The following is a 27524-nucleotide window of genomic DNA, read 5'->3' on the forward strand; positions in this document are numbered from 1 at the left end:
ATCTAGTATTCATCTCTTCCTTCTTTACTTCCTGATTTGCCATTCTTTTGTGCACATTTCTACCTACCACTTTTCCACTTAACAGAATAGGATATACTTAACTGGTAATGGTAGAGAAACTGTGCTTATGAATGAGTTGAGTGTATTGTATAAGGAGCATGGTTTGAACTTTTAAGAAAAGTAGTGAAATATACTACATTTAGATATGGTTCTGACTTATATACTTCCTCTTGTATTGATTACAAAGCATTATTGGGCAGGTTAGATGGGTATGCCTGCACTGCTTCATGAATATTTCTTTCAAACCTGTGCCCTTTCCTGATAGAAGACCATCCATTTCACTAGGGTAGAGACAGAATTAAGTGGACAGATTTGGAAACAAACAAGCCACTGCTTATTAGCTGTGTTTCCATGAGTGCATTTCTAAGACTTGCCCAAATCTAAAACACCATAAATTTTGTATATCATTTAAAAAGGAAAAGTTGTGTCAATAAAATTATAAGGCATCACTGACTATATATTCCATTGTAATCCTAAAAATATTATGTAAACATTTCTGTTTGCTCTTTCTTCATCTGCCAGATGGAGACAACTATGGGAATTCCTTTCCAGGAATACCGGGATATGGGTGGTAATATATGCAAATTGCTTTTCACACAGTAGATGCTAAATAAATGTCAGCTACTTCTGAAACAGAAACAAATGTGTGAGTTGCAGCTGGAGAGTTGCTAACCAACTGTAGTGGCCATTGTCAAACACATAGTTTCCTATTGTAGTTTAAATAACCACATTCAATTGGGAAAGGAAGAGCAGATATTAGTTGTCAGCCAAACAAAATATGGTTTTACCAAAATTGAATCATGAAGAAATAGAAATTTTGAATAGAACAATAGCTAGTACAGAGATTGAAGCAAAACTCCCCCAACAAAGTCCAATAATGGTTGGCTTCATTGGAGAATTCTACAAAACATGGAAAGAAGATTAAAACCATTTTTCGACAACAAGTATTGGCAAGGATGTGGAGAAAAAAGGAATCCTCATGCACTACTGGTGGGAATGCAAACTACTACAGCCACTATGCAAAACAGTATGGAGGCTCCTCAAAAAATTAAAAATATAACTACCCTACAACCTAAAATTGCATTACTGGGTATTTATCCCAAAAATACAAACACACTAATTTCGAATTAGGATCCATGAGCCCCTATGTTTATTGCAGCATTTACAGTAGCCAAACTATAAAAGCAGCCCAAGTGTCCAATGATAGATGAATGGATAAAGAAGATGTGCTATGTATATTCTATGGAATATTATTCAACCATAAAAGATGAAATCTTATTTGCAACAACATGGATAGAGCTAGAGAGTATAATGCTAAGTGAAATCAGTCAGTCAGAGAAAGACAAATACCATATGATCTCACCCATATGTAGAATTTAAGAAACAAAATAAATAAGCAAAGGAAAAAGAAGAGACAGAGAGAAAAACTGTTAACAAACTTATGGTTACCAAAAGGGAGGTGGGTAGGGGGATGAGTGAAATAAATGATGGGGAGTCAAATACACTTATTATTAAAAAAAAAAGAACTTTAAGCAAACCCAGGGCTGTACTTGTGGATTAATTAAGCATGTATAATTTACCACTGCAGTTTACATAACTGTGTTTTTCTCATTCTGGTAAATAGGCATTTCCAGCTTCAGGAGAAAAATTAGAACATTTCTGCACAATAAAATAAGCCATCAGCCTATTCAACTATTATAAGTAAAAAAAGTCTCGGTTCATACCACCACTGCTTAGTTTTGAAGTTGAAATAAGTTTCCAAGTTTAATCCAACTTTTCACCATTTACATCTATTTCTTTTTGTTCACATTTATTGCGTTGATTTTTTCCCTGTAATGAATTCCCTGTATTTTTTTCCTTGTAAACAATACTATTTTCTTATTCTAGTTTGATGCTACATCAAATGATATGAATAATTCAGAGAATGCCAATCTAGGAAAATACTTTCACTATACTTAGGTAGACAGGGCCAAGAGCAAAAGATGGTGATGGAAACACATCAGGGTTTGAATGGTTTGTCACATGTTATTACTCGTAGGCTTTTGGATAAATTAGCCATTAATACTAAGTGACTGTTTCTCATCTACAAAATGGGAATAATAATGCCTATTCCACATGTGGTCGTGTTACATTTTATAACGAATGTAAAAAGCCTAATTTAGACCTGGGCAGGTGGTAGGTGTTCAATAAACAATATGTATTTTTTATGTTTTCTTATTAAAACAAAATTCTAAATCGCTAGTAGTTCAAAGGATTTGTTTCTATATGGGAGTTCATTTAGTTCTTAGTAATAGGCTATAAAATATTTAGAAACACTGGTTATTTGTCTCATTATGGCTTTATGGCAAATTTATTCAAATTTTTATATAGGTAGATAACCTGGGGGCATGTCAAGTGTGTTCAACTTGCTTGTGTCTTAATGCCTATATCAGAGTTTTGTTTGTTTGTTTTGTTTTAAGCCAAAAAAGGCCCTTGTGGGAAATGAAAACTTAATAAAATTGTTCATAAAATAAGTACAATAAATCTTAAAAAAAAATAAACAATCCCTCTAAAAGTCTTCCAAAAACCTGAAGAGGAGCAAACATTTCCAGGCTCATTCTTTGAGGCCCACTATTACTCTAATATCAAAGCCAAAGACCACAAGAAAATTACAGACTACTGGCCTTTATGAATGTTGATGTAAAAATCCTCAACAAAATACTAGCAAACCAATTTGAACAGTACATTAAAAGTATTATAAACCATGACCAAGTGAGATTTATTCATTTAATGCAAGGATGGTTCAGCATATAAAAATCAATCTGGTGTGATACACCACATTAGCAGATTAAAGGATAAAAACCCACATGACCATCCAAATTGATGCAGAAAAGCATTTGACAGGATTCAACACCCTTGATAAAAATATTCAGAAAACTAGAAATAGACAAAAAACTATGTCAACATAATAAAGGTCATATATGACAAGCCCACAGCTAACATCATACACAATGGTGAAAGGATCAAAGTTTTCCTCTAAGATATGGAACAAGGCAAGGATGTGCACACCCTACCACTTCTATGCAACCTAGTACTGGAAGTCCTAGTCAGAGCAGTTAGGCAAGTAATACATTAGAAATCCACACTGGAAAGGAAGAAGTAAATTAATCTCTGTTCATATATGACATGATCTTATATATAGAAACCCCTAGATTGTTATAACTAATAAACAAATTCGAAAAGATACAGGATACAAAATCAACGTACAAAAATCAATGGCATTCACATACACTAATGATGAACCCAAAAAGAAAATTAAGAAAATTCCACTTATAATACCATCATAAAAAATAAAGTACTTATGAATAAACCTAACAAAGGAGGTAAAAGACTTGTACTCTAAAAACTACAAACATTGCTGAAATTAAAGGAGACACAAATAAAAGGAAAGACATCCTGTGTTCATGGATTGGAAGATGGTTTTCTTAAGATGTCCATTCTACTGAAATCTGCCTACAGATTCAATGCAATCCCTATCAAAATCCCAGTGGTATTTTTTTTTTTGCATAAATAGAAAAATTCATCCTAAAACTGATATGGAATCTCAAAGGACCCCTAATAGCCAAAACAATTTTGAAAAAGAGTCGAAGGACTGACACTTTCTGATTTCAAAACATACTACAAAGCTATAATATGGTACTGGAATAAAGACAAAAAAAAAACAAGGATGCCAAGACCCAGTGGAAAAACTGGATATCTTTTCATGGAGGTCATCAAGAAGACATGACCACCAGTTGATCTATCAGCTGGATCCAGGTAATCAGAGGTTATTCACCCCCTCTCCTGTCCTTGAACTATGGCTTCCCCACTCTGAGAAGCTGCCCCAAGAACACTGCCTTGAAATAATGGCGTAGTGCTGAGATCATTTGGATGGTATATATAACAACCCAGTAAAGCCTCTATATAAACTTAATAGATTTGGTGGGTGGCTGCAGAGATCTACTTGTCTTGTAGCCACCAAAGACAAGCGCATATGTAAATTCCTTTGCTTATTAAACCTTCCATCTACCAACTTGGAGTGACCTGCCTTTTCCTTCAGTTTCTCCCTGCCCTCTGAATATGAGGGCTAGTTTCAGATTATATCCACGAAGCTCCTGAGGATCTTGCAAACCAACAATATCCATATCCGTACCCATATCGATGTCCACATTTAATATCCATATCAAAAAAAGTGAAATTGGACTCTTATCTTACACTATATACAAAAGTAAACTCAAAATGGATTGAATAGGGGCACCTGAGTGGCTCAGTTGGTTAAGCATCAGACTCTTGATTTTGGCTCAGGTCACGATCTCACAGTTTGTGGCATCAAGCTCTGCATTAGGTTCTGTGCTGACAGTGTGGAGCCTGCCTGGGATTCTCTTCTCTCTCTGCCTCTCCCCTGATCATGTTCATATTCATATTCTCTCTCTCTCTCCCTCCCTCTCTCTAAACAAACAAACAAACAAACAAACAAACAAATAAACAAACACGAAAAAAATGGATTAAAGGAGCACCTGGGTGGCTCAGTAGGCTAAGCCTCCGACTTCAGCTCAGGTCATGATCTCATGGTTTGTGAGTTCGAGCCCCACATTGGGCTCTGTGCTAATGGTGTGGAGCCAGCTTAGAATTCTTTCTCTCTGCCTCTCTCTCTCTGCCCCTTCTGGGCTCATGCTCTCTCTCTCCCTCTCTCTCAACATAAACTAAAAAAAAAAAGCATTAAAGATTTAAATTTAAGACCCAAAACTATGTAACTTCAGAAGAAAACATAGGGGAGAATCTTCATGACATTGGATTTGACAATGATTTCTTGGATATGACACCAAAAGCACAAGCAACAAAAGCAAAAATAGACAAATACTGCTATATCAAGTTTAAACACTTCTGTGCATCAAAGAACATAATCAACAAACAAAAAGGAAACCTATGGAGTAGGAGAAAAAAAAACATACATCTTATTACAAAATTGTCAAAGGACTTAAATAGACATTTTTCCAGAGATGGTATGCAAATGGCCAACAAAGAGATGTATGAAAAGATGCTCAATAATACAAACCATCAGAGAAATGCAAAGCAAACCACAATAAGATTCCATCTTGCACCCATTAGTATGGCTACTATCGAAAAAGCAGAAAATACCATGTTGGCCCTCATGTGCAGAAATTAGAACCCTGGTGCACTATTACTAGGATTGTGAAATGGTGCAACCACTAAGCAAAACAATACGATGGTTCCTCACAAACTTAAAAATGGAACTCCTATTCCCACTCTGGGTAGATTTCTAAAAGAACTGAAAGCAGGGTGCCAAAGAGATATTTGCACACCCATGTTCATAGCAGCAATATTCACACTAGCCAAAGATGGAAGCAACTCAAATGTCTATTGATAAATGAATGGGCAAACAAAATGCAGGATACACATGTAATGGAATATTAATTCAGCCTTAAAAAGGAAGGAAATCCTGTCGCAAGCTAAAACATGGATAAAGTTTGAAAACATCATACTAAGTGAAATAAGCCAGATACAAGAAGACAAACACTATATGATTTTACTCATATGAGGTATCTGAGGTAGTCAAATTCATAGAAACAGAAAGTAAAATGGTGGTTACCAGGGGCTGAGAGGAGGGGAAAAGCGGGGTTGTTTAATGGGTACAGAGTTTCAGTATGCAAGATGGGAAAGTTCTGGAGATCTGCTTTGCAACCGTGTGACATACTTAACACTACTGAACTGTATACTTAAAATGGTTGATATGGCAATTTTGATGTTATGTATCTTTACTACAATAAAAAAAACAGAATATGGTTTCTAAATTTTTATTTTTCTTTTTCCAAAAATAACCTTCTTAATTTTCCAACCCATCCCTATACTTACGGTTATTTCACAAAATGGAAAAATAGTAGTAGTTGTTACCTATCTACCTACACAGGGCTTGCCCATCATCTGACAAGACTAAAATCAGTCACCATTCTTTTTTTCAGTTAATTAAATGGAAATAGACTTTTGATTCTCTTCTTTGAAGCTTAAAATTGATATTATCTCCTATTGCTCAGTTTCCTGCATGATGACTCTTCTGCCTGAAACCTATGTGAACATTTGGAGAGAAGGCAGGTGACCCACAATGATTTTTTTTTTTTAAATTTTTTTTTTCAACGTTTATTTATTTTTGGGACAGAGAGAGACAGAGCATGAACGGGGGAGGGGCAGAGAGAGAGGGAGACACAGAATCGGAAACAGGCTCCAGGCTCTGAGCCATCAGCCCAGAGCCCGACGCGGGGCTCGAACTCACGGACCGCAAGATCGTGACCTGGCTGAAGTCGGACGCTTAACCGACTGAGCCACCCAGGCGCCCCCACAATGATTTTAAAAGGCATTTTTTTTTTTTATTGCTCATACTCTATTAGCAATCTTTTATTTTAGCCTGATCCTGAATTCTTACTTCCTCTAATTCACATCTGAGTCAGGCAGGGCTTGGTGCCTGGTATTGGTTTTAGTCACAAAAGTAAACTCCTATGTAATTTTGAAAACATTATTAACAATATGACCAGGTGTGTAGTCCCCAAATGTTAGGGTTCTCACCTCTAACAGCTTTAAACAGTTAGTGATTTCTTTCTTCAAATTTTCTTCTGCCAAGTCTCGTGATCTTTCTTCAAGCTTTACTCTTTTCTCCAAGGTGAACCAGTCACACTTAAATCCCAAAGATAATCTGAGAAATTCAGCCTATTGTCAAAATAATGTGAAGGTGAGGGGAGAAAATTGGTTGTAGTGAAATATTTCAACTTAATACTGGGTTATGCTGAGTCATTACTTTCTCCTCCCAGCAACATAATGCTGGCATACATCAGCTTTACCTGCACTTAGTCACTGCCAAGGTAACCAGACACCAAATGTATGACAGCTTGTCATAGACTGTATGAAGTGATAATAGACAAGGGAGTCAGAAACATTTTTTTTTAACTTAAAGGGACAAAACTCACCTCAACCTCCTTCTCATTAGCAGAAGTGCTGTAGGATAAGAAAAAAAAAGTGTTCAAACGTAATTCAATAGAGAAGCAAAAATGTGAGCATGCCATATGAAGAAGAACTTACTTGTCACTTTGTTTAAAGTTAACCGATTTCACAGTGGTTACAGGGAGAGAGGAAACAGCAGCAACTATTAAAAGACAATAAAATATTATTGGGTTATAAAGGCTTAGTGGAAGACACAATCAAATGTCCCCTCTCCACTACAGGCATTTCATTGACGTATAGCTGAAATAGCAGCCAGCTAATAATGCAGTTTCTTAAATATAAGATAATGTTATGTTATGCTATTGGGATCACAATGACATTAAAATCATTGGCTCATACGTTATCGTGTGAATAGTCTGAAACCTGAAGAGGTCTCAGAGTCCAATTGCTCTCTTTGCATTTGAATGTTTGACTCGATCCCATGGCTAAATGCACACCTTCCTCTGGTACCTTGGTCCTTTTTCAGATCAAGGCTTTAACAGCAGCAGGAGTAGTCAGTGAAGTAATAGTAGTGGTATAATAGCATAATAATAATAATAACAACAGCAACAATAAACATGGTATCAACCATTTGTCACAAGTTTATTATGTGCCAGTCCCAAAACAACGCTCTTTACATATAATGATACTCTTCATGACAACTTCGCAAAAAGGATATATTAGTTATGAAGAGTATTAGAGATGGAAAAAACCTGGTTTAAGTTCCAGCTTTCACCTTTATAGCTCTGTGACCTGGAACAAGTCACAACTTCATCAAACGTGTATAAAGTAAGGATGATATTATTTTACTTTTTTTTTCTTTTTTTTTTTTTTTAGTAGACTCTAGGCATGCCCAGTACAGAGCCCAACACAAGGCTTGAACTCATGACGCTGAGATCAAGACCTAAGCTGAGATCAAGAGCCAGATGCTTGGGGTGCCTGGGTGGCTCAGTTGGTTAAGTGTCTGACTTTGGCTCAGGTCATGATCTCACAGTTCATGGGTTCAAGCCCTGTGTTGGGCTCTGTACTCATAGCTCAGAGCCTGGGGCCTGTTTCAGATTCTGTGTCTCCCTCTTTCTGCCCCTCTGCTGCTTGCTTTCTCTCTCTCTCTCTCTCTCTCTCTCTCTCTCTCTCTAATGAATGAATGAATGAATGAATGAATGAATGAATAAAACGTTGAAAAAAAACTTTAAAAAAAGTCAGATTAACCAACTGAGCCACCCAGGTGCCCTTATTTTTCTATAGTAGCTTTTATGAGAACTTTGCCAAGCGTTTTCCACCTGTTTTATACCTAACTGATTCAATCCTCAGAGCAAACCTGTGGTAGGTACTGTACCATCCAAAGTCTACAGGCTAGGAAACTGAATTGCAATTTACCTATCTAATACAAGTGCATATTTGGGGGAACTAAATAAAACTCTGCACATGAATTCTCAATAAAGATTAGTTTTTTTTCTCATCATTTCCATTTTACAGATGAGGAAATTGACACTCAGGTTAAATATTCTTCCAAATCTGCTAGTCAGAGAATGACCCAGTGTAGAGTCTGCTTGACTTCAAAGCTTCAAATCTATCCTAATGGAGGTGAAAGGGGGAGCAAAGCATATTAGCACTTATTTTTAAATACTTAGTCTTATTCACTGTTGGATGGGATAATGAAAAAAATCTCAAAGTGGAGCTTAGAATTTACTACCAACACTGGCATGGTTCTTTGTTCACAATAGTGTAGAAGCTATTACAAGTCCTCTGGAGCTTAATAGTTAACGTAACATAAATGTGGCTTTACAAAAATGATACAAAATGAAGCAAGAGTCAGTTTTATTGGCTGATTTTATCTAGAGATGCAGAATTATAGGCACATCTTTACTCAGAAAGATTTCACTCATAAAAATATAAGCAAGGAACAAAAGTTCACATGGGGTTTGGGAGAGAACATTCCTTACCTCCTGCGGCACATTCTTTTCTATGCTCATCTATTGTTTTTGGTTCCTCTTTAGCTTCCTAAAATCATAAAGAGATTTTATTGCTGTACATAGAGTGGAAATCCTTCATAACCAATCATTTCCCAACTTCCTGTCCTCTCCTAACCCTACTCTATCAAAAACACTGTGATATTCAAAGAACTGAACTAGGGGTTAAGAATAAAACAGGACTAGCTCTAAGGGGTTTTCCAATGTAGTTGAGGTACACAAGACAGAAATAGATGAATAGTGATACAAATTACCACAAGGCAACCACTAGGTTTGATTATCAAATAAATGAGATGTGAATAAATAAGTGCTCTACAAAGATAGGGAGACACCATGGCTTGAGAAGCATGGCAAGTCTCTGCAGATGAGAAACATGCTGGAGCTTGATGGAGAGGTAGGACTGGATGCATGAAGAGGTGGGGGTGATCTAGGACTATCACATGTAGCTTTCTAGATAGGCTGCTGGGGAACTGGTGGCAAAAATAGCAACTAGGATTGTGTTATGTTAGGCTTTTACTCCGTATAAATACATTTTAAGGTCACTGGCCAGCTATCCTACAAACATATCTATACAACAAGAATTACCCTAATTAGAGGGTTGTACTATACTGCCTGGGAAAATCTAATGGGAAAGCAATAGGTATAAAATCATTTTTATGGTGACAATTATTCAACATTCTCAGAAATTTTCCATAAAAAGCAAGTCTATGACAAATTTCCTTGGTAGAGCCATTGATACCATGTCATGTAATTTTTAGATAATTGAAGCTAGGACTTTGATAAAATGTAACAAATGCAGTAATAAAGGTAAACCTCTGGGTCATTCTTATCAACATTTAAATATTCTTAAGTTTTCTGAATCCTCCCTCAACACCCTAATCTCTTCCATCTGTGGCATCTTCTTTCTCTCCTCTCCCTTATGGCCATGCTTCTTCTGGGAAGAATTGTCCATAGTTGCAATTTCCAGTTTTTCAACTCCCATCTGTCCCTCCACCCAATACTCCAAGAAAACTGCCCCTTCCAGTTATCAGTGAACTCTCTATTGCCAAATTCAATGGAAATTTTTCAGGCTTTATCTTACTTCACCTCTTTGTGGCATCTCAAATGACCTACAATCCCCTCCTCCTTGAAGATTTTTCGTTCCTTGGTTTTCATCTCCTGATGTCCTCCCATTGCTACAGTAGCTCCTTCTGAGTTTCTTCTGTCATTGCCTTCTTTTCTTAGATAATGGAATCATCAAGAGTCCATTATTCTCTGTGTGCTCTTCCTGCCTGCTCTTTCCAAGTCTCCTTGAGAAATCTCACCCACATACTTTTTTTTTTAAGCTGGTAACTCACAAATGTGTGTCTACCCCTAAAAGTCCTAGGAATGAACTTATGAATATAGATATACAGCTGTATATGTAATATTTCAGAGTATTGATGTCTCGCATCAACCTGAAACTTGACTTGAACCAATCTTATTTTACCCCCTAAAGTTTACCTTTCTTACTGCCTCCCTCTTCTCATGAAATCCTATTCATTCTGTTGGATAAGCCACAATCCTGAGTATCTACATTGTCCCATGCATCCCCCACACCTACCCTGGTTATCAGTCACCGTGTCCTATAAACTCTGTCCCTTAAATCTCTCCCAAATTAGTCTTTTATCCATCCACACCAAATTCATACTATCCTCATCTCTTGCCTGAATTATCAATGGCATCCTAACCAGCACCTCATCTCCATGACTACATTTTCTAATTCTAACCCATATTTTTAAGTTTATTTCTATCTTGTCTTGAGATGAGAAAAAATCTTTTTCTCAGAAGACTACCATGAAAAATTAGAGGACTCAAATATTCCTCTATTATTTTATAAGGGGCAACCACTTTTGGCATGTTTGCTAGCCAACACTACACTCTATATACACTTCACACTACAAAGGATGATTCCAAATCACATATCCCATCATTCCACTCCCTTCAGACTAGAGTACTATAAAGTTTTTGTCCACCCTATTGCCTCAAATGTATTTATGCCACAACCATCTCTCAGCTTGAGTTAGCTTTTGTAAGTCTCTGTTTCTTAAAACCAAATGGGCCTAACTAAAACAATGTTTATATACTGATGAGAAAACAATACACACACACACACACACACACACACACACACACACACACACATACGTACATACCTGTATACATACAATACAGAGAGGGACTAATACATAAATAAGACCCTTGAGGAAACATGGAATTGGATCAATAGTCTACAAGTTACTCTCCAATAATTATAAATTCATACCAGTGTCAATGAACTTTCTCTTTAAGGAAAGGAACTTTTTCTGTAAGCATTTAAATAATGTTGTATAGCAGTTTTCCAGGTTCCTGGATAGCATTCAATACCATTCACAAAGTACCTCCTCCATGACAGTGTCTGGCCTCCTAACCCAAGCATTTTTCTTTTACATCACTAACCACACTACGTAATTGTATATTACTGAGTAACTGTATGTTTCTTCCCTTAATTAGAACATGTTCTCTTAATTAGACCAGATCTTTAAGGTAAATATTACTGTTTTATTTAACCTTACTTATTAATACATTTGTTTACTTAAAAGTCCTCTATTGATAGATGTTTAACATGTTTCCAGTAGACCTTTGATGAATAAGTGAGTGAATGAATGAAAAAACAATGTGGAGTAAGGAAGTCCTAGCTCTAACTCTATTGTGTGACCTTGGACAAGTCACAGGGACTCTTGGGCACCAACTTCTTAATCAATAAAACATTGATGTGATTAAATTCTATTAACTTAATATTTTGAAAGGATAAAATGTGCTTTTAAGAATATTTTACAAATTTAAAGGGACAGTTCTACCATCGTACTATATCATTACTTTTATTGCCAACACGCGTATATTTCCTTACCAGATTTAATGTGGTTTTGTCCTCACTCACAGAGCCTTGGGGTGCAGTATTGTCATGAGCTGGACTTTTGCCTGTGAGAGAAAGGGAACACACTGAACAGTTGCCTGAGCAGGAACAAGTGAAAGAGGAAGAAATAGTGAGGGTGGCAATTACGAGCAGACTAGTAAGTGGCAAAAATCTTAACATGTAAGACAAATTATATACTATAAAACTTTAAACGTGTCCATTGATTCAAAATCAGGTCTAGAGCAGCTAAGGTTCCCAAGAAAGCTAGCCCTATAAGATTTCTTAATAGAAATTAATATCTGTATGAATGGCCTTCCAGTAAGTTTTTAAAATCTTTTTTAAGTCTGCTTTTTTTTTTAAATCAAACACATTACCAGTATACTTATAGAAACTGGATGAAGGAAGGTTGAACAACCAGTAACTTAGTAGCTTTCTAATAGCTTGACAAACCGGTTTTTAAAAATTGCATATGTAATACTGATAAACAAGTATGATATTCTTCCAAAACGTGGTATCTTTCTAAAAAAGAAAATCATCAAACTAAGGAATGAAGGCACTATAGATGTATGCCATTTCTTTTTGTAATTTCCTTTATTTTTGTGTACTTTATTCGTACTGAAATGTACTTGATAATGATTTTCCTCTTTATATGATCCATTGTCTTGAATTTAGTTCAGTGCAGGCACAAAGGTCAGCAGCTATAAATAGGTTGTGTTTCTTTTTTAAAAAAGTAATAAAGTATGTATTATATTTTTAAATTTTATATGGAAATAAGAACAAAATGAAAAAGTCTTTTTCCAATGAAATTTCAACTTTTTGTTAACTTTTACTTTATTTTTTGTTTTTATACTTTTTAAAACTATATATATATACATATATATATATATATCCAAGTTAGCATATAGTGTAATAATGATTTCAGGAGTAGAATCCAGTGATTCATCCCCTATATATAACACCCAGTCCTCATCTCTATTTTATTTTGGAGAGAGAGAGTACAACCAAGGAGTGACAGAGAGACAGGGGGACAGAAGATCTGAAACAGGTTATGTCCTGAGAGCAGCAAGCCCAATGCAGGGCTCAAACTCATGAACCACAAGGTCATGACCTGAGCTAAAGTCAGAGTCTCAATGGACTGAGCCACCCAGGTGCCCGATGTTTTCATTAACTTTTAAGACAGAGAATAGATTCATATGGTCCATAAATTTAAAAGTGTAAACTGTTATGGTGAAAATTATCCCTCCCATCCATGCCTGCCAGAAACCTACTTTCTATCTGCATAGACAATGTTATTTTTGTCTAGCCTTTCAGAGGTATTTTATGTATACATAAAAACTTCTTCTTGTCCTTTTTCACCACAAAATTTTACATGCAATATATAATGTTTTATATTTGTTTTTTTTAAAGAGACAATAGTTATTTGATATCCTTCTAAGGAAGTTTCCTTATATATGTTTATGGATTCATAGTAGTATTCCATTACATGGAGATGCCAATATAGATTAACTAGGCTTCTTTTGATAGTTAACTTGTTTCCAATATTTTGTTATTATAGACAATGCTGTAGTAAAGAAACTTCTACAAGTTATGTGTGTGCTTAGAGCTATAGGATAAATTCCCAGAAACCAAATTGTCTTATCACAGGATATGTACACTTAACATATTGGTAGATATCAGCAAATTCCTTTCTATATTAATTATAATAATTTACATTCCCTATAGAAATGTATGAGATTTCCAGTTTTCCCCACAGTCTAACCAACAGAGTGTAATAAAATTTTTGCATCTTTGTCTACATGACTAGTGAAAAATGGTACCCTGGTGTAGCTCTAATTAAAATTTCTCTTATTCAGGGGGGTGCCTGGGTGGCTCAGCCAGTTGGGCGTCCAGCTTTGGCTCAGGTCATGATCTTACAACTCTGAGTTCAAGCCCCGTGTTGGGCTCTGCACTGACAGCACAGAGCATGGAGCCTGCTTCGGATTCTATGTCTCCATCTCTCTCTGTCCCTCCCCTGCTCACGCTCAAAAATAAACACTAAGAAAATGTTTTTAAATAAAAAAATAAAGAGGCGCCTGGGTGGCTCAGTCAGTTTAAACGTCCGACTTCAGCTGAGGTCATGATCTCGCGGTTCGTGAGTTCGAGCCCCGCATTGGGCTCTGCGCTGACAGCTCAGAGCCTGTACCCTGCTTCGGATTCTGCGTCTCCCTCTCCCTCTCTACCCCTCCCCCGCTCACGCTCTGTCTCTGTCTCTGTCTCTCTCTCAAAAATAAATAAACATTAAAAAAAAATAAAAAATAAATAAATAAAATTAAAAAAATAAAAACAAGTTTCTCTTATTCGGTCTGAAGTAGAATATGAAGATATTCTTCAGTTTAAGTAAGGAATAGATTCCATTTCTACAATTTTACAACTCCTTTAGTTTAGCATCTATATCTGAACTGTCCAGTTCACACAATAGAATGGATTTTCCTTGACTGATGTGTTTGGGGTGAACGGGAGCCTATGGACTTCCGTGAGTGTTAACTGCAGTGATGGTTTAGTGGGAATGCTTGAGAATCACTACTTTGTTTTCAGACTCAAAAAAGGATCCAACATAGTATATAGTTGATTCTTTTGCCCCCTGAGTGAACCATCACAAACTGGCCCCTCCTTTTAACCAAATAGATTCTAATGGGGATTCTGAGAATTTCCTAAGCAGATGAGTCTATATCTGTGCTACAGTTGAGACCCAGTTGTATCCAGTCAACCTTTGCCATTAGGAAATATTTAAGCCCTATTAAAATATATTGTAAGTTTTGCTCTATCTACAGAATTGGGGGAAAAATGGCACCTCTTGGACTTCTTCTCCCCAGAGTATAACCTCATTTTTTTAAATAACATATTACTGAACTATGAGGATAGTTACTCTAGTGGCTTACAGGTTTGCTTACTGTTTTAGAATGGAAACTATATTTGAATATTTCAACTCCAATAGCTTACCTGTGATCTTTATCATAGAAGAGGCTGATCCTGTATCCTCCTCTTTCTCACAGAGTGACTTACAGACAAGGTCACCAGAAGCCATATTCAAAATTTCTGGCCCAGAATCTATCAACAGGAAGAAACTAACAGCATGAACACTATGCAAAAAGAAATTATTTGCCTATGTTCTTTTCATTTGCACTCACCTCAGCAGGTCACAGAAATCAAGCTTCTAGTTATAAAACTAACACTCTATTTTTATATCTTTTCCAAGTTCACTCACCACTTGAAGTCACAGTACTCTCTGTGGATGAAGTGTGTCCAGGAGATGATAGTGTGGAATATTCCCTGTCAAAGGAGTAGAGAAAACATTTTGGAGTGTCAGGTCCAAAGATTTCCTTAAAAATTAACAAAATATGCATTCTAATTCACATATACAAACAGGCAAACCTGGACTGTGGCAGGCTCTTAGGATACAAGCATTCAACACCATTCTCCTAAAGACAAAAAAAAAGGAGGAAAAACAAGTTTAACAATTTGGCATTTTCCATTCTAGAGAGGTTGTTTTAAGCAAACATTTTCATAGAGTTTTAAACGAACCCGTATTTACTTTGCTCTTTTTGAGAGGATATGGGAAGGGGATGGTATAGTGCAGGCTGATATACATACTTCCTCAAAGTTGTGCTTGCAAAAAAAAAATCCAATTTTAAATATACTTGCAAGTTCAATATTTAACGAATACCTGATAAATTTTCGGGCAAAACAAATTCTAAACTTAAAGGGCAGATAGATTTTATTTCATGAACTTAAGTTGTCTTTAAACAGAACATTCTATGTGGGCGTAATAAAATATTTCTATTTATGGAAATGTTATTCAACCTAAAACTTTTGACCTGGTGATTTAAAAATGGTTTTCTATTTTCCAGCTAGACAAATCATACATTTTAAACTTAATCCCACTACTACTCGGCGCTCAAAAAGAGCTTAACAAAACTGTAGTCCCAGCCTGTCAGGGCAAATGCTTGAAAGTCTTATTTGAACTTCTTAATCTTGATCAGGATTTCCTAATTTGGGGGGAACTTGAGGACATTAGGGTTGATTAGTTCACATGCTCTCAAATAATGCAGTAGGAACATGGGTTACTCTTTAATAATACGTTTTTCTGATAAGTATATTTTCATTATTATTTGGTTTATGTGGGAAATAAAATTTAATATTGAAAACTGAAACCATTCGAAAATACCAAAAACCTGCACAGACCATTCAAAGGTGAAGACACTTACATATTCTATAATCAAGCAGAGAACTTATTAACAGCCACAACCAAACAGGTTTCAATGGAGGGATATTGTATATCACACCCAGTATTTAGAATCTACCCCAGATAATATGGACTATAGTCACAGAAAGGTAAGGATTTAGCAAGAGTTTGCTGAATATGTAGTTATGCAATGCAATCACAGCATTCAAAATTTACAGAAGCCCTTTTCATATATTGTCTCCTTTAATTCATCTAACAGCCTTATGAAGTGGGTTTTAGCAAGAAAGTATTTACTTATTTCAGGTAAAGAAAGTAAAGCCAGTGAATCAAGTAATTTCCCAGCAGTATTCAGAATAGTAATGTAAGCTTCCAAACCCAGTTCGGATGAAATACAGTGTCCTCTCTACTGTAAACAGAACTGTCTCTGAGATACCCTAACCCAGGCTGTTGGTGAGGTACAGACTTGCCAATTATTGTTTTAAACAGGTAGATGATTTAAACATAAATGTTTACAACGTTCACCTCAAATGTTTAGAAATATCCACAAACTTGCAAAGCAAGAATTTATACCTAATCCTCTTATATATCAATGTTGAACAATCTTCCCTATTTCATTTTGTCTCTGCTTTAAATGCCTTTGGGTCAGATCATGCGTGCCTGAAGCCTCTCATGACATCAGCTTGATATAATTCAACAACCTTCATCAAAGGCCCACTTTGTCCCAGGAACAGTGACAGAGGCCGGAGGCACACTAAACTACAGTACTTGTCCCACAGGAGTTTGTAAGCCAGTCAGGAAGACAAATGCCTAAACCAAACCATAAATTATAGGCAGCACTGCACCGAGGAAAGTAACATGCACAAAATAGATTGGGGTCATATTTGAATTACATTTTTTTAAATGTCTTTATTTTTGAGAGAGAGAGAGAGAGAGAGAGAGAGAGAGAATGAGAACGTGTGCAAGGGAGGGGCAGAGAGACAGGGAGAGGAGAGAGAATCCCAGGTAGGTTCTGCAGTGTCATTGCAGAGCCCAGTACGAGGCATAATCTCACCAACAAAACTGTGAGGTCATGACATGAGCTGAAATCAAGAGTCAGGCACTTAACTGACTGAGCCACCCAAGTGCCCTGAATTACATTTTGAAGAGAAATTGTATCTTATACCCTACAGGTAACTGATGATATCCCCATCATTAAAATAGTTAATAGATTGTATTAGCAATTATTACATGCTTATTTAACTATATTCCAATATACAGGTAAGAAATGAAGCTATAAAAATAGTAAAATACTAAATATCCTCAGTTTTATTGAATATCATACTTCATAAAAGTCAACAAGGCTTCATTCCTTGATAATTTAAAAATCAGACCCCCTTAAAATCCTGTAACATATAAAAATTTGATTATATATGTCTTGAAACACTTGCTGCTGTGCTATAATACATATATAATAATAATAATAATAAATTATATTGTACTAACTAAAAAGTTAATTTTTTCAGAAAAAGACTTCTTATACCTATTAGGGTTGTGGATACCTGTATCTGAATTTAAGGGGTATGAAATTTTACTTTATACTTAAGTATTTTATACTTAATTAAGCTGGCTTTCAATATGAGAAAACAGGAAACACATCATTTTTATAAACTAAAAAATGTCTATTATTTAAACTCAAAATAATAAACACAGCAAAATACGGTTTACCTCCATTACAAATGAGTCTCATTTGCTGTAATGCTCTGTGTAAGTCCTTCTTCTGTTTTAATACCTTATATGTGAAACATTTTAGAGAGAAGCTTTTTGATAAATGTAAAATATTTATGGATTAAATAATAATTCTGTAATTTTGGAGAAATGTCACATTTAGCAGCCACACATTACTACATCATTGTTCAGGAGCAGTTGCAAGGTAAGCAATTGGATATTATTTCCAATTCATTAGTCTTTCTATATCTCACTGATCGGAAAAATCCCAATAGACAACAAACATATCTCAAGCCCAGATTTTCATAAATTGGTCCAAGCATTTTCCCCTTCTTACAGAATAACTAGAAAAACGATTTTTTTTTCAAATTTAGATTTCTAGTTAATGAAACTGGCAATATAAGTCCTCAGGGTGTCTGTGCATATTGAGTGGGGATGACAGACAACTCAGCAAAAATTTTCTACAATTGTGCTTTTTTCCCCCCAGCTTCAAGTCACCACTATTCAAACCAGCATCCCGGACCCACAGGAAACCTAACCTCCACAAAACAGCTATAAATACTTGGCAGATCATGAAAAAGATAAATTTCTGGATATATTTTAAAACCAAGACAAGTTAAGAAACTGACTAAAAGCAAGAAAAAGAAAGTTCAGATGACAGACTTACTTACATGTAGAAGACTGGCTCAAGTCAATGAGTCTAACACATGTCGACAGCATAGAGCAGGAAGAATGTTCTTCCTGTGCAAGTCATTCAAATAGCAACCTGCATAACATTTACATGAAAATCCGTGGCCAGCCCATTTGCTTTTGACAGCAAGCGTCTAATGGAGGGTGGGGTAGCCAGGTACTCATGGAACAAAGTGAGACATATTCTCCCATGGGCTGGGTCAGCAAACGCAGGCCACGCACACAGGCATGGACACACACACACACACACACACACACACACACACACACACCGGGATTATTTCAATATTTAGATAGAAAAATATGAAGAATAAGATATTATTATTATTAATATTTAGGTTATTAGTAAGAGTAATTAATAGGCCTAGATCATCTCCCAGGATTACTTTATTTTTGCTCTTTTAGATAAAATGTTTCTTTAGCTATAGATTTTATGACCAGAGACCCTTCCATTTGTGTTACCAATGTAATTTTTACTATTAGATCTATTTTAGATGATCGGTACTACTCCAATAAATTCATAGGGTTTTCTGAGGAAAAAACCTGAAAAGAGTCTATATATAGGCTTATTTCATTCTAACTTAAAAAAAAAAAAAGTCCTTGACTCAGTGTTGGTTTCAATGTTGTGGAAAGAGAATGTAAAATCGAATACCAAAAGATCACAACTACTATAACCTAAACAAAACTAAATTTCCTCACAAGCTTTTTTTTTTTTTGTACCTAAAAGGACACCACACCCTCAGATCTACAGGACACACCTACCAATCTGAGGTTTATAGTACAATTATAAGTCAACTTCTATATGTTCCAATTTTGCAACTGGCAACGTTATTCATTCTCCAAGGTTATGACAGACAATGACCAGAAAATCTTCTGAGATATTTCAAAATTGACTGTCCTTTGTCTCATAAATCATCTCCTCCTAGTGATAGTATATCTTAGACAAAAACATGTAATAACATGGAGGAGACCTCAAAGACCTATTTTTTTAACAGCCAAATTAAAAACAGAGAAATTCATCTTCATATCCTCCGATTGTGACAAGGTATTGTCTTTTTTTTTTTTTTTTCATTGACTTATGGTTGACATACAATGTTTTATTAGTTTCGGGTAGACAACATAGTGGTTTGACAATTCTACACATTACATAATGCTCATGAGAAGGGATCTTTTGAGCTTCACACTGCTGATAATTCTGATTCTGGGTGACAGCTATAGCTGCTTTCTGAGTGTTTACTAGGAAACAGGTACTTTGCATACATCATAAAGTGTCTTGGTGGGGTTAGATCTGAGACTGAAGTAGGTAAAGAGAAGAATCCATTTCATTGTCATAGAATCTTCATGAAGCTCCTTAATTCTCTGAGTATGTGGGGACACACATAGGTACCTAGGCACACCCCCAGTTTGGCTCTTCGGTTGCTGTTCAGACTCCATGGTGGGAGCATGTGATTAAGAAAAAGAAGACAGACTACAAGGAGAGACAACTGGGCCCTGGAGAGAAACTGCCAAGAGTGAGGAAGAGTTGAGGAAGTCGGGCTAAACAGACCACTGCCCCCCCCCCACCCCCCCACTGACGGGAGCCACAGTACTGGAGTCAGTGGGAGACGGCTCCTGGCCACTGTGCCTCCCCACCCACTGGCTTATCTCTGTATGTACCTTGACACAGAGAGGGTCATTTTAACAATCCCATCACAAGTAGTCCGCCCCCCAACACTGTAGTAGGACCTTGCTCTGAAGTACTGAGACAAAAAAGAAGAATCCTCTCTGCTGGCCGGGGAGTAAAGATCACTAAGGTGATCAGGCACAGAGCTCCAAAGAGTTAAACATAGAGGGCGTGTGGGGATTATGGGTCACAAACAAAAGGCCTGCAGAGATGTGAGTGCTGAAACCAGCTTCCTTTCCCCTAAGCCTCTCAGGAATTGAAGCATCCTGCCCTGGGACTCACTAGTAGGTAGGCCTGAAGGACATTAGGAGATATTGGTATACACCCCTAGAGGCTCTTGGAAATGTTGAGACAGGACCCCATGGAGAAGAAAGGCCTTCCTATTCATCAGCGAGTGGGGAAACAGAATTAAGGTTTGTCTTTTCTTTAAATATAACTGATTTGGTTTGTTCCCATGGACTGGTTAGGCCAGAACATAGCCATTGCTTTATGCATATGCATACATGTAATGCATGTATGTGTGTATTTGAATCCTCCAAAGAACCCTGAAAAGTAGTATCTCTGTTTCACAGGGTGGGAGGGTAGGAGGGTGTCAAGAAAATGCAGAGAGGTTAAGCCACTTGTCCAAGTTTACACAGCGAACAAGTAATAGAGCCAGTCTTAAATCCAGGCCTGCTTGATTCCAAAGCCTATGTGATGTGGCTATAATTCTAAATCATTACCAGAAAAATTTTAAATAAATACAAAAGTAACAGAATAGAATAAGTAAAATTTGTGTACCCGTTCTGCAGATTCAGCTATTACCAACCTGTGGCCACTCTGTTTTGTCACCCACTAAACCCACCCCTGCATTGTTTTGATACAAATCCCAGATATCATAAATATTTTAGTCTGAATCTCTAAAAGGCGAGGTTTAGAAATAATTTATTCTTTTTTTTTTTCTGCAATATTCCAAATAAATGAATTTTCTGGGTCAGTAGAGTAACTCCATTTTTCCCAAAAATGTCTTAAGCTGGGCCCCAAATTATTTACTATGAGATGTTCTTTTTGAGATAATAATCTTATTAGAGTCCTTTGCTCACTCAAATAGATCCTCTTAAGAACACGGATGTTCAGGGGCGCCTGGGTGGCTCAGTTGGTTAAGTGTCTGACTTCCGCTCAGGTCATGATCTCACAGCTCGTGGGTTCAAGTTGCTTGTTATGAAGGCTCTCAAGAGTGACAAAAATACTAGAGTTTGAAGCCAGAGACGTAAGAAAAATACCATAATTTATGGGTCACTGGGATAAACACAGATTATATTTTCTGGCAATTTTTATCTCACATTTCATTATAAATCCCTGTACTTATTAATGAGAATGCTTAGAAAATTGTTTTCTAAGGAGAATTTTCTATTACTTATGAAGTGGGGGGAGTTGAGGGGTAGGAAGGTAGGATTTACTCTCATGAGAGAGTGAATCATGCAGTGAACAGGCCGCAGAGATTCTTCAGGGGAGAAGAAACCTGGAAAGGGAACAGTGAGAATTAATGATATCAGCTGCCAAGTGCAGCAGACAGACTGCTTCCTGGGGACTCTAGAGGAAATGGCACAGAATACAGCATGAGAACCTTCAGGAAACCTATACGTTTCCCCAGGAACGTTGGGTAGGAGTTTCCATTGTGATGTGTTAGCTCCTGCTTCTTAATGGCATCAAGACCATGGGGGGTTGGGGGGGGGTGGGGAACAACAACAACAACAAAAACCAAAACTCAGTCACATAGCCTAATGACAGTGCATTTGGAGATCCTTTTAGATAAATAAAGAAGCCCATTTCCTAGCCAAAAAACTACTTTCAAGGTAATTATGATCAATTATTATGAGTGAAAGTTCTAAATTCAGTGTTCTAAGAGGAGCCATGAGAAAGGCTTATTTTTTGAACGTGGACAAACAAGAATTTGAATCCCACATTTGCTAGTTACCAGTTGAGTGATCTTGGGGAAGTTACTAACCTCTGTGAACTTCAGCTGTGTCATTTGTAAAAGCAGAGAATGCCTACCAAAGTTGCAGAGAAGATTAATAACATGGCATGTGGAAATGCTTTCCTACAAAGTACCTGGTACACAAGTGATGTTTGTTTCTTCCCCATTCTTGGTAAAATCACTGCCAGATAAAAGGGAAATTACTAATAACCAAACATCCTGTAAGCTTCCAAGTTCAACTTCCTTTATTAAACTTACAATAACTGCTAACTAATAGCAAAATAGATTCATTTCCTTTTTCTTAGCTACTCAATAGGATGGGTATTAAGGAACAGAAAAATGTCAGATACACACACTTAAAAGGAATAATAAGAACAAGTCATATAACTTAGCAGTGAAAAGAACCCCATTTATGAAATGGGCAAAGATCTGGGGAGATATACCTCCAAAGAAGAAGCACATTGGTCAAAAAGTACAAGAAAAGATGTTCGACACCATTGGTCATTAGGAGAATGCATACCCAGTCCATCAAAACCTACGTCACACCTGCCAAGATGGCTATAATCAAAAAAGGGACAAATGTTGACAAGGATGTAGAGAAACTGGAATCCTCCTGCATTACTTGCAGGAATATAAAATGGTGCAGCGACTTTGGAAATCTGTTTTATAGTTCCTTGAAATATTACAGATACCATATGATGTAGCAATTCCACTCCCAGATATATGCCCAAAAGGATACCCATATGGGTACAGAAAAACTTATACACTAAAGTTCATAGTAGCATTATTTACATAGGTAAAAAATTGAAACAACACAAGCACTCATCAGCTGATGAATAGATAAAATGTGATATAGACATACATTGGAACATTATTCAGTCATAAAAAGGATTGAAGTACTTGTAACATGCTACAACATGGTGAAACTTGAAAATATCATACTAACTGAAAGAAGTCGGCCACAAGAGGTTATTCCATATATATGAGATATCCAGAATAGGCAAATGCATATACAGAGAAAGTAGATTAGTGATTCCCTAGGACTGAGAGTTTGGTGGGAAGAAGGGATAGACTGTTGATGGGTATGAGGTTTCTTTATGGGATGATCAAAATGTTCTAAAATTGATTTTGATGGTTGTTGTGCAATTCTGTGAATTTAATTAAAAGCAGTTAATTGTTCTACCAAGAATCATAAAATACCTAAAATACCATAAAATAAACTTAACCGAAGATGTAAAAGATCTGTATGCTGAAAACTATAGAAAACTTACAAAAGAAATTGAAGAAGACACAAAGAAATGGAAAAACAATCCATGCTCATGAATTGGAAGAACAAATATTGTTAAAATGTCAATACTACCCAAAGCAATCTACACATTCAGTGCAATCCCAATCAAAATTACACAGGCATTCTTCTCAGAGGTAGAACAAACAATCCTAAAATTTGTATGGAACCACAGAAGACCCCAAATAGCTAAAGTACTGTTGAAAAAGAAAACCAAAGCTGGAGGCATCACAATCCTGGACTTTAGCCTTTATTACAAAGCTGTAATCATCAAGACAGTATGGTATTGCCACAAAACAGACACACAGACCAACGGAATAGAGAACCCGGAATTGGATCCCCAAATATATGGCCAACTAATCTTTGAAAAAGCAGAGAGTATCCAATGGAAAAAAAGACAGTCTCTTTAACAAATGGTGCTGGAAGAACTGGACAGCAACATGCAGAAGAACGAAACTAGACCACTGTCTTACACCATTCACAAAAATAAACTCAAAATGGATAAAGGACCTGAATGTGAGACAGGAAACCATCAAAACCCTAGAGGAGAAAGCAGGAAAAAACCTCTCTGACCTCAGCCGCAGCAATTTCTTACTTGACATATCTCCAAGGCAAGGGAATTAAAAGCAAAAATGAACTATTGGGACCTCAGGAAGATAAAAAACTTCTGCATTGCAAAGGAAACAATCAACAAAACGAAAAGGCAACTGACGGAACAGGAAAAGATATTTGCAGAGGACATATCAGATAAAGGGTTAGTATCCAGAATCTATAAAGAACTCACCAAACTTACCACCTGAAAAGCAATCCAGTGAAGAAATGGGCAGAACACATGAACAGACACTTTTCCAAAGAAGACATCCAGATGGCCAACAGACACATGAAAAGATGCTCAACATCACTCATCATCAGAGAAATACAAATCAAAACCACATTGAGATACCACCTCACACCAACCTGAGTGGCTAAAATTAACAACTCAGGAAAAAAACAGATGTTGGCAAGGATGTGAAGAAACAGAAACCCTCTTGCACTGTTGGTAGGAATGCAAACTCGTGTAGCCGCTCTGGAAAACAGTGTGGAGGTTCCTCAAAAAATTAAAAATAGAATTACCCTATGATCCAGCAATAGCACTACTAGGAATTTCTTCAAATGATGCAGGAGTGTTCATTCATGGGGGTATGTGTACCCCAATGTTTTTAGAAGCACTTTCAACAATAGTCAAATTATGGTAAGAGCCCACATGTCCATCAACTGATGAATGGATAAAGAAGATGTGGTTTATATATACAATGGAATACTACCTGGCAATGAGAAAGAATGAAATCTTGCCATTTGCAACAACGTGGATGGAACTGGAGGGTATTATGCTAAGTGAAATAAATCAGTCGGAGAAAGACAAATATCATATGTTTTCACTCATATGTGGAGTTTGAGAAACTTAACAGAAGACCATGGGGCAAGGGAAGGGGCAAAAATAGTTCCAAACAGAGAGGGAGGCAAATCATAAGAAACTCTTAAATACAGAGAACAAACGGGAGGTGGATGGGGGGTCTGGGGGAGGGGAAAATGAGTGATGGGCATTGAAGAGGGCACTTGTTGGGATAAGCACTGGATATTGTATGTAAGCGATGAATCATGGGAATCTACTCCTGAAACCAAGAGCACACTGTATATACCATATGTCAGCTAACTTGATAATAAATTATATTTAAAAAATTAATAAAAGCATTTACCTGAATAAGCTGTTTAATATGTGAATTATATCTCAAGCAATTAAAAAAAGGAAGAATACTGGATTGTTAGATCCTGAAACAGAACTGTCTGCTCCTTTTGACTGAGAAAATTATGGAACGTGGTTTCAACTGTAGACAGAGGGATCATTCCATACATATCTCCATAACCTGGGGAGTTGGCCTAAATGATGTGTTATTTAGTGTTATTCTTTTTTTGGTAGAAAAGTACCATTAGCACCTAACTGCAGCAATGAATACTCTCTGGGCACTGCCCTACTTTGTGACTTTTTACAAAGTGCCAGCACTTCAAAGATTATCTAGGTTTGACTTCAATTCTTAGACAGACAATGAGACCTAAGACTTAATAGTCATTAGTAAATTTTAAGTCCCAAATCAGCCTGCCTCTCGAATAAAATATTCAGCATACTTCACCAAAATCTCCTTTTGTCTATTTATCCTTTAGCTTGTACTACAGAAGGAGTAGAAAGCCCCCAAATGCCTGAATTGTAATTTCTTGTCAAGAAAGGTTGACATTTCTCATGCATCTGTGTTTTGTGGTATGAGATGCACACTTGCTATAAGAGTGTCCATAATAGTTCAAAAAAATATACCATAGAAGAGGACCAGGATATGGTCGTACTAAAAATAAAGGTGAAATATAGTCAAATGCTCACTTCCATCCTTAGATCATCATTCATCCTGAGGCAACCTGAAAGATCTGTTCCTGAGTGGGGGCCAACTTCAGGGCCTGGGCACCTGGCAACAGAAAACAAAGCTCCTTACTCCTGATGGAAAGACGGAGAATTTCAGCTAATACCAACTGTTTCCCTTCCCTGCCTCAGCTTAACCAAATTTCTAATTAAGTTCATGGTTTTAGTAAGACATAAGGAAAGGCAGCTCCAACCTCCACCAGAGAGAGATGGCAAACCATAGAGAATCTAGCCAAAAATGGAAATAAAGAATTTGCAATTCAAAGTCTTGTTTCTGCATCCTTGATACAGAAAGGAAATTTCACCGGGGTGGATAGTGCTCACAAACCCCACTGACATTTCAAACTTTTCCTGAGGAAGGTCAGTCTGTGTACTCAGAAAGGTGAGCACAGAGGAGCTTGGGGAGAGGGAGGGTGTGGGGATAAGGATTTGCAAAGGCTCATTAACCTTGAAGAAGAAGGAATAGAAATGTGATCAAAACCTATCTGAAAAAGTTAACTTAGCAGTATATAGTATATTCCTAAAACCTGGGAAACATTTTGGGTAGCCCAATTTGTCTTTTTACATTTTAGAATGGATGTTACGGAATTCAAAGTGCAAGAAAACTGCACTTCAAGAAAACTATTAGAGACACCTTTAAAATTGTCAATTTTCAGTTAGATAAGTTCCACAATAAAACCTTCTTACTTAACACATTATGATCTCAGGATTCAAAAGTTTAAGTGATTAAAAGCTTAGGCAACAGGAATAGGGTAAATATATTTGGCTCTTTTAACTTACTTGTGTCTTCTAGTCACATCCAAAGCACCATCCTCTATTTTCACATGGTTGGGCCTTTCACATGCATCTGGGATTCGGTTGGCTACACCTGAGAAAGGTGTCAACTCCAGTCTTGGAATCACTGTAAGACTCTCTAGATGCAAGGCATCTGCAGAACAGAAAAGAATAAAAACAGAAATTTATTTCTGGTTTAAACTATATTTTACGTATATACATACATACATACATACATACATATTCTTTCCCTCCTGAGAGATGGAACTATTTCTGAAAAAGCAGAAGTCAATTCAATTCTATTTTAACATAACCCTCCCCCCCACCTTGATGCCTCGTTGTATGAAGTGAAAATGCCAATTTTTTAAAGCAAGTTGGGGAGGAGACAGAAAAATCCCTGCCTACTAAGCAATTAAAGGGGTCAGCAATTTGCAACCAGAGGGTAAAATCCAGCCTAATTTGTAAATAAAGTTTTACTGTATCACAGACACACCCATTCATTCAGTATTGTCCATGGCTGCTTGTGTGATACAACAGCAAAGCTGAGTAGTTGCTGCAGAAACCATATAGCCTGCAAAGCCTGACCTATTTACTATCTGGCCCTTTACAGAGACAGCTTACCAACTCCTGAAGAGAAAATTGTCAGATGCTGTGACTAGAAGTCATCAAAGACACAAAAGAAATAGGGTGACAAACTGTTTTTTGGAGAAAACCATCTTGTTATGTGTTTTTCTGAGTATAGGAAAAAGAGTTTAATGGAAAAAAACAGGCTTTGGAGTCAATCACAAATTTTTTTTTTTTTTTTTTTTTTTTTTTTTTTTTTTTTTTTTT

The 27524-nt window shown here is 36.7% G+C and overlaps 1 protein-coding gene across 4 annotated transcripts in view; it reads right to left on the bottom strand.

Annotated features, from left to right (window-relative positions):
- The window catches only part of IRAG2 (inositol 1,4,5-triphosphate receptor associated 2), a 51986-nt gene that overhangs the window by 13437 nt on the left and 11025 nt on the right, over positions 1-27524 (bottom strand). For 2 of the 4 annotated variants that reach the window (XM_040488641.1, XM_040488640.1), the window contains exons 5-14: positions 26700-26847; positions 25884-25965; positions 15364-15410; positions 15197-15261; positions 14932-15039; positions 11947-12017; positions 9012-9069; positions 7168-7231; positions 7056-7083; positions 6658-6798 (exon numbers count right to left, since the gene is read on the bottom strand). In XM_040488641.1, coding sequence (XP_040344575.1) covers positions 6658-6798; positions 7056-7083; positions 7168-7231; positions 9012-9069; positions 11947-12017; positions 14932-15039; positions 15197-15261; positions 15364-15410; positions 25884-25907 — 606 coding nt within the window. In that variant the 5' untranslated portion in view covers positions 25908-25965; positions 26700-26847. Of the gene's footprint in view, positions 1-6657; positions 6799-7055; positions 7084-7167; positions 7232-9011; positions 9070-11946; positions 12018-14931; positions 15040-15196; positions 15262-15363; positions 15411-18549; positions 18580-25883; positions 25966-26699; positions 26848-27524 lie in introns of those variants that run through there. The other 2 variants (XM_040488642.1, XM_040488643.1) reach the window with 2 other exon arrangements.

Source organism: Herpailurus yagouaroundi, unplaced genomic scaffold, assembly GCF_014898765.1.
Source record: "Herpailurus yagouaroundi ecotype Mexico unplaced genomic scaffold, PumYag 166, whole genome shotgun sequence".
Lineage (NCBI taxonomy): Eukaryota > Metazoa > Chordata > Mammalia > Carnivora > Felidae > Herpailurus > Herpailurus yagouaroundi.